Source organism: Sinocyclocheilus rhinocerous, unplaced genomic scaffold (assembly GCF_001515625.1).
Source record: "Sinocyclocheilus rhinocerous isolate Xijiao unplaced genomic scaffold, SAMN03320098_v1.1 scaffold231, whole genome shotgun sequence".
Taxonomy (NCBI): Eukaryota; Metazoa; Chordata; class Actinopteri; order Cypriniformes; family Cyprinidae; genus Sinocyclocheilus; species Sinocyclocheilus rhinocerous.
The window spans coordinates 599,843-607,944 of NW_015640454.1; the positions used below are offsets into that span (position 1 = coordinate 599,843).

Genomic DNA, 8,102 nt, shown 5'->3' on the forward strand with positions numbered 1-8,102 from the left:
AAAAATTTTAGATTTTTTTATTACTATAAATAAATTTCTGTTGTATATAAACATTTCTTTAAACTGACATTTAAAAACAAAATTTAGATTTTTTTTATCATTATATAGACATTTCTATATGTTGTATATACAAACATTCATCTTTAAAATTACATTTATAAATAATTGTTTTTATCATTTTAAAGACATTTCTATACATGTCTCATACATATATTTCTTTAAAATGATATTTAGAAATAAAATTTAGATTTTTTTATCATTACAAAGACATTTCTATATAAACACACATTTCTTTGAAATGACATGGAATTAAAATTATAATTTTAAAGAAATAAAATTTCTGAAATAAAATATTACATTTTAAAGAAATTTCTATATGGTTCATTTACATACATTTCTTTCAAAATTATAAAAATAGATTATTCTAAATAATTGTAAATTATTAATAATTTTAAATAACTTTCTATATGTCTCATATACATATAAATCAGAAATTGCTTTAAAATGATTTTTAAAAATCTAAATTTATTTTTAAATGTGGTTAATGGCTAAAAAAAGCTGTTATATCATCTGATATGTCATTTGGTTTTCTACAGTGCAAAATAACATTAAATAGATGTAAATCTCTTTCTGTCACACAATTCAGTGGCACAATAGTAGTTAATTTAGAAACTAGGTCAATACTTGTTTATCATAATTAAATGTATGTTAATGTTATGAATGATTATGCAGCTTTACTGAAGATTATACAACAATTGTGCAGAAAATGTCAAGCATTTGGGGTCCCGGGTCATAAAAGAGTTACAATCCAGACAAATGAAATGGTAAAATACTTTTACAATACTTTGGTCATCTTGCACAGAAACTCTAGATCAGTGTTTCCCAACCGGGGTGCCGTCTGTCGAGAGCAGGGGTGCCGTGTAAAAAATCATTTTTTTATATTTTTAAATTGCTAAAATGTTCAAAAAAGCATCTATTATATAATATCAATTTCTGATGTCGCCAATAATTAGAGATGCACCGAAATTTCGGCTGCCGAAAATTAGTTCACCGCTCAGGATTCACTTTCACGTGGTGTGACGCTCTGCGTATTATCCCGCTCTATGCGTGTGCGCTCCGCTCAGTCGCTCCACTCGTATACTGTAGGGTGCCACAAGTTTGTTAAAATTTCCAAAGGGTGCCGCGACTAAAAAAAGGTTGGGAAACACTGCTCTAGATGGATTCCACACACTTCAGCACTTGTCACTTCATAGACACCCATCAGTGAATATCTGTGAGGCGAACCTAAACCCAAATACTTCCAAACGCCAAACCACATGTCTGCTAGAGACAGCTGGACTCCAACAAGCTCCTAACTGTGACAACCTCAGACTGGTGAAGAGGAACACAGCGCTGATTTCAAGACAAGAACTCATCTGAAATATCAGCCTGAGACATTACGGGGTTAAACAAAATGACAAATCATTGATTTTAAGTCAACATGAAATGGCAGTCGCAACCCATTGTACTTCCATAATGCAATATTTATGAGTGAAACAGGATATTTAATGAGAAAAAAATGAGACTTGATTTGATCAGGAAACAGGAATTGATTGGATAGTCAAAAAGAGTCAAGTTCAGTCTCCAGAGCATCTCTATGCATTCAAATTGATCTATTATTTGTTATTGTTGCCATAACATAATAAAATTAATAAAATAATTAATAAAATTGTTGTTAACCAGTGTTATTATTGTTAAACATAAAACTAATAAAAAACAATTTCCGTTAATTGAAATAAAGTTGAATATAAAATAAAAATTATAAAATAAAATATTTTAAATATATTATTATATCTAATATATATTAGAGATTAAAAAAGAAATATTACCTTGGCAACTAACTGAAATAAGCTTAAGTCGAAGTACTAAAATTAATGTAAAAAATAAAAATAAATCTAAATAAACATATTTAATATATATATATATATATATAAAAAAGACAAATCACATAAAATAACCAAAACTTACACTAAAAACTTGAACTAAAATTTAAATAAAAACTGAAAATATAAAAATAAAAGCTAATGATTCATCATTCAACAAAACCATTACTAAATCCTATAATAGTATATTATAAATAATGCTAAAATAAAATTTTTAAAAAAAGGCAGCTTCAACTGGTTGCTAGATAAAGGCTATATTACTTACAACATCAGCCTAAAAGAATGTTTAAATAGCTATTTTCCTACTGGTTAACAATTAACAAAGTTTCAAAGCAAGTTGTTACATTATTAAACTTCTTTTTTCCTACATGCACTGATGAATCACACACAATAAGTACATGATTTAAGAAAGTATAGATTAGAGAGTCATTTTAAATCATGAATTGACGTGTGAAACCAGCAGGTCTTAATCAAAACCTCTATAACTTCAAGTTCACGTACAGTAGATCCAGTCTGATACATAAATCTTCCTATTTCAGAACACAGCATATCGCTACTGTATCCCAGCAGGCTCAGGGTCGCTCCTGTCCATCACTCACAGATGATCTCAGTCTCAAGGAGAAGAAAAGAGATATCAGGAGTCATGGAGACCATATCTGAGGGCAGAGTCTACTGAGGACATTCCACTGTGACTCTGCATTTTCCACTTATCTTCCTATGAAAGTTCCTTTCACAATACCTGCACAGGTGACACTAAACAGCAGGAAGCTGTGTGCTGTCTGTGTGCTTCAGACAGTCAATGGAAGGGGAAAGAGCAGTCACATAGCTCAACAGGTGAGAGTGATCGCTTATGCAACGCTCTCGTACACAGACAGTTAAGCCTGTGTGTGTCCAGAATAGGAATGAGGAACATTTACACATTTTTCTTAAGAAATCCTTGCTATTTATAGTTCTTCCAGGTGTGGTGGGATCATTTGACAGCTTTAGATAGTGAAAGATTCAGTATTGCACTACATTAAAGTACCATGGTGTCATCGTGGATTTTTAGCAGTGTTGTTATCTTTAACTAAAACTAACACAAGTAAAAAATGTTTGGTAATGAAAATAAAGCCAAAATAAATAAATATTAGATGAAACATTTTAAAAAGTTACAAATTACAGAAAAAAACAGAACTAAGTGTTGTTATCACTAACTAAAACTAGTGAAAATAGTTTTTGGTAATTAAAGTGAAAAGAAAATATAATTATTAGATGAAAACTTAAACTTCAATAAAAATGTAAATATTGCCTTGGCAACTAAGTGTTGTTATTGTTACTTAAAACTAAAATAAATAAATAAACAATTGGCAAAAGTAAAATAAATAAATAAATAAATAAAATGTTGCCTTGGGAACTAAAACTAAAACTAGTAAAAACTATTTTTTGGTAATAATAAAAAATATATATATATTACATGAAAAACATACAAAAATAAATTAAGTAACAGTTAAAATTGAATAATTATAATAATAATAACGAAGTTGAATAAATAAGTTGAAGTACTAATATTAATAAAACTGAAATAAAGAAAGTTCAAATGAACACTAATAAAATGACAAACACATAAAATTACTAAAATTAAAATGAAAAATGAAATGATAAAAAAAGCTAATTTAAAGTATTCATAAATAGTATAAAAATATGAATAAAAACCGTTTAGACATGGTTATACCACAGTAATCTTCAAAGTAGCAGGAATTGTTGTGGGTTTTTTTTAAACATGTACCGTGATAATACCACATTTTTAGATAATACCATGGTATTGTTTGAGTACCATACCAATACCATAGTATACATAAAAAATGGTATCCCATGGTATTACTACAGTACTTTGAAATATATCATGGTACTGGTACAACTATGGTCTAAATGTCCAAAAAACATGGTAGTTCCATGGTACGTGTACAAAGGAAAATTGTATTTTTAAGTACTTGTTTGCAGATATCAAAGTACCATGGTATTGCCAATTTTGTGGGCATGACACCATGGTTATACTGTAGTATTCACCATTTAAATACCATACTATATGACTATGGTAATCATCCAGTACCATACATTAACTACCATCACAGTACTGTTAGTGAGGGTTAATTTACCAGTAATGAACATTAGTGCTTATTAAAGCGTAAAAATCTAAATGTCCTTAGCACTGCATAAGAAAGAAGACATCACATGATCCATCCACTCACATCTGAAGAGCCCTATTGGTCAAAAAATCTGATCCCTGCAGGCAGCTGGCTCTTTTATTATGACAGCACATGCTGCACTGAACTAAAAGGAGATCGAAACCCCTGCATTATATCCAGCCACCGGTTTCTGGAACGCTAAGCGACGCACGCATTGCTTCTGGACACTAAGGAGCTAATTGGTTTTGACAGGAGCTTCTTGGAAAAAGATTACGTTGACCGTTCAAGCCGCGGCTTTAGGGAACCTGTAAAGAGGGCGACTTAAAGCAGCACGACTTGGCAGTAACATTAGAATGAAAAGAGTGAACTGCATCATACATCATGAGTCGGCGGTGGAACCCCCTACTAATGGCCTCTAGAGACCCCAATGAGATATTTCATTCAGTTAAAAAAAAAGGTGGTTCTTGGGTTCAGCAAAGAACCATTCACTTGCTGTACACTTTTAAAAATAAAGGTTCTTTATTGGCATCTTTGGTTCCATGAAGAACCTTTAACATCCATGGAAACTTTCAAATGGACAAAGGGTTCTTTAGATTATTAAAATGTTCTGGTTCAGGAATGGTTTGATTTTTCAGAGCGTCAAAAAGCTCTTGATGTTTCATTGCAGGTTGTTGTTCTTCAGTCAAGCACCAGTTTTGGTTCTTGGGTTTCTAAGGCTCTTGAGTTACTAAATAATTCTTTGGGGAGCCTTTGGGTTCTAAAATACATATTTTTCTAATAATGAAAAAAGTGACCCAAACAGGTTCTCTGGTGGAATTAAACAGTTTTGGTTCGTGTTGTTGATCAAGAACAGTTTTTGGCTCTCTAAGGTTCAGCCTATTGGTTTCTGGGCTCTGAAGCGCCAAGTTCACAGATGTTTTAAAGAACTGAAGAATAAAAAGTTCTCTGAGAGCCAAAAAGCTCTTGATGTTCCATTGTATGTTTTTGTTCTTAAGCAAAATAGTTCTTGATTATCTAGATTTCTTGAACTGGTTCTTTGGAGAGCCTTTGTTGGTTTTTCAGATCAGCATATTGATTTCTGAGCTCTAAATTGGCAATACACAGATGCTTTTCTAAAGAAGCAGAGAATAAAAAGTGATTGTGAAACCTAAAAAAGATTTTTGATGGAATTAAACAAACAGTTTTGATTTGTGTTGCTGATCAAGAACAAGTTTTGGCTCTTTAAGGTTCAGCATATTGGTTTCTGGGATCTGAAGCAATAATTACACAGACGGTTTTCTCTGTAGAGCCTCAAATGACTCTCCTACCATGTATGATTCTGCAGAGAGCCAAAGAGCTCTTGATGTTTCATTGCAGGTTCTTGTTCTCAGGCAAAATGGTTTTTGATTATCTAGAGTTGTTCAGATCAGCATATTAATTTCTGGGCTCTAAATTATCAATACATGGATGTCTTTCTAAAAAGTAGCAAATAAAATGGTTGTGGAACCTGAACAGGTTCTCTGATGGAATTAAAGACTTTTGGTTCTTGTTGCTGATAAAGAAGAGTTTCTGGCTCTCTAATGGTGCTTTTCCACTGCATGGTACGGCTCGGTATGGTTCACTTTTTGGGGGTTTTCCACTGGGTACAGTACCTGGTACTTTTTTTAGTACCACTTCGGTTGGGGTTCCAAGTGAACCGTACTTCAGCATACTGTTTTCGGGGTTCTGAAGCACCAAGTTCATATGGTTTGTAAATAAGTAGAGAATAAAAGGTGACCATGAAAACTAAACAGGTTCTCTGATGGAATTAGACACTTTTGGTTCTTCTTGTTGATCAAGAACAGCTTTTCAGCTCAACATATTGGTTTCTGAAGCACCAAATTCACAGATGTTTTAAAAAAACTGAAGAACAAAAAGTTCTCTGTAGAACCTCAAATCGCTCTCCTACACTTTTAAAAATAAAGAATCCAAAAGAGAACCATAAAAGAAACATTTCAGGTTCCCCAAAGAAATTTTCACAAAACAGTTCCTAAAATAACATCTAAAGAACACATTTTTCCCCACTCTAAAAACTTTTAGTGCAATGGAAAGGTTCCATGGATGTTAAAGGTTCTTCACGGAACCAGATGATCTTTATTTTTTAAGAGTTATCATTTGTGGTTCTTGTTAGAACCTATTATAGAGCAAGAAACCATTATGAAGTTTGAACATTAAGGATGTTCATGAGCTGTCAAACGTATGCAAAAGCCCAGTTTAATGTCTTTAATAGATAATAACCTGTCCCTGAAACTTGAAGCCCTGACCGCACAGACTCGGAGCAGATCTGTTGCTGTCCTGAAGGATACTGTTACCTTTACTTTTTGGTGAAGAAGCAGGACAGATTCAGGGTGGGAGGGCTGTTCTCGACCCACTTATGGAGACACAACCGATCTCGACTGGGAAGATAACATGCAAATAAAAGTACTCACTTGTTTTTGTCGCTCATGTTGACCGTGCCGTGCGCGTCCTCTTCTCCTCCGCTGAATTAAAGTGCGTCCGGGCTTCAGAAACACTTCCAAAATATGCGCAAGTGCGAATTCGCTCCAAGTTCAGCGTGTCTGGATGCGTAAAAGCCGGAACACATACAGAGACTCACTTCTGTTTATCTGGAGCCAGAGATAATTCGCTGCTGCGTCTACTAACTACAGTACATTCAGTCACTCCAGCAGTCATAACGCAACAGGCTCACGAACTCTCTCCGTCCCGTCGGAAAGCGCTCCACGTTGCGCGTAAACCTGCCCGCGTCGCGCTCGACTTGAGTCTTGTTCCATATTTAAAGATCTCGCCCTCCTCCAGCGTGACGCAGCAGTGGGAGGATGAGACACGAGAGGTCAGCATGTGAGATGCAACAGTGAATACCTGCATCCGCACCGAAACACTGAACACACGAGTGGACAGTCCGAATACATCTGAAAAATACTGCAGTTCAGAGTTAGGAAACATGCGGCCTCTCTGCAATATAAACAGCATGCACATTCAATTAAATACGCTTACGTGTCATAAAAGTTATTTTTTATGCAGTGTAACATGACTTTAGCAAGCAATAAGCCTATATAGCCTGTGTTTACATAAATAACGAATATTATACATGATATATATATGTATATATATATATATATATATATATAAATAATCATAAATATACATTTCGATGAGGTGAAGCATGAAAGTGTCATAAAAGTTTTATTTCTGTGTAACATGACATCAATCTTTGATACTTAGTAATATGAATTTAAATATGTAAATTAAATCAATAACATACATTCTATCTATCTATCAGAAATACCATGACTTTTTCTTGAATGCTTTGATTACATTTACAAAACCATGAAACCCTTAAAGATAAACATGATTCTTGAGCACCTGATAATTGCAGACATACAATTATTCGGTACTGTAGACTTATTCAATGTTCCAAATCATTTAGAAAAACTCCAGGAATGTCATCCAGTTCAAGTTTCACATATTTAATGAAAAAGTTATGTACTTAAAAATCCCGAGTAATGGTTGTGAATACCTCAGTTCTTTATAATTTACGACATGAAATGATGACTTCAAATTCAAGGAATAGCACAAGTTTCTTGTATTGTTTCTAAAGCGCTGTAGAACTACGCCACCAACTGGCCGTTCAGGAATATCAGCAGCACACCTGCGCTCATTTACAGGAACAGCTTTCCCAAAAACTCTCAAGTGTTCACTCTCCCTCATGCAGCTCCAGCATACGGGCTTGAAACGACATGAGGGAAAGTAAATGATGATTCAGCTGATTTTGGGTAAACTATTCCTTTAAAGCCACACAAAGAATGCTTTGATTAAAGGGGTCATATGATGCTGCTAAAAAGAACATTATTTGGTGTATTTGGTGTAATGAAATGTGTTTATGCGGTTTAAAGTTAAAAAAACACATTATTTTCCACATACTGTACATTATTGTTTCTCCTCTATGCCCCGCCTTTTTGAAACGCTTCGATTTTTACAAAGCTCATCGGTCTAAAAA

At 33.7% G+C, this 8,102-nt stretch overlaps 1 protein-coding gene across 1 annotated transcript in view; it reads right to left on the reverse strand.

The window, feature by feature from the left end:
* The window catches only part of LOC107752963 (electrogenic sodium bicarbonate cotransporter 1-like), a 53,618-nt gene extending 46,569 nt beyond the window's left edge, over nt 1-7,049 (reverse strand). Inside the window, exon 1 of the mRNA XM_016569049.1 lies at nt 6,535-7,049. Within this exon, the coding sequence (XP_016424535.1) occupies nt 6,535-6,551 (17 nt within the window). The 5' untranslated portion in view covers nt 6,552-7,049. The remainder of the gene's footprint in view (nt 1-6,534) is intronic.
* Between the last annotated feature and the right edge of the window lie 1,053 nt (nt 7,050-8,102).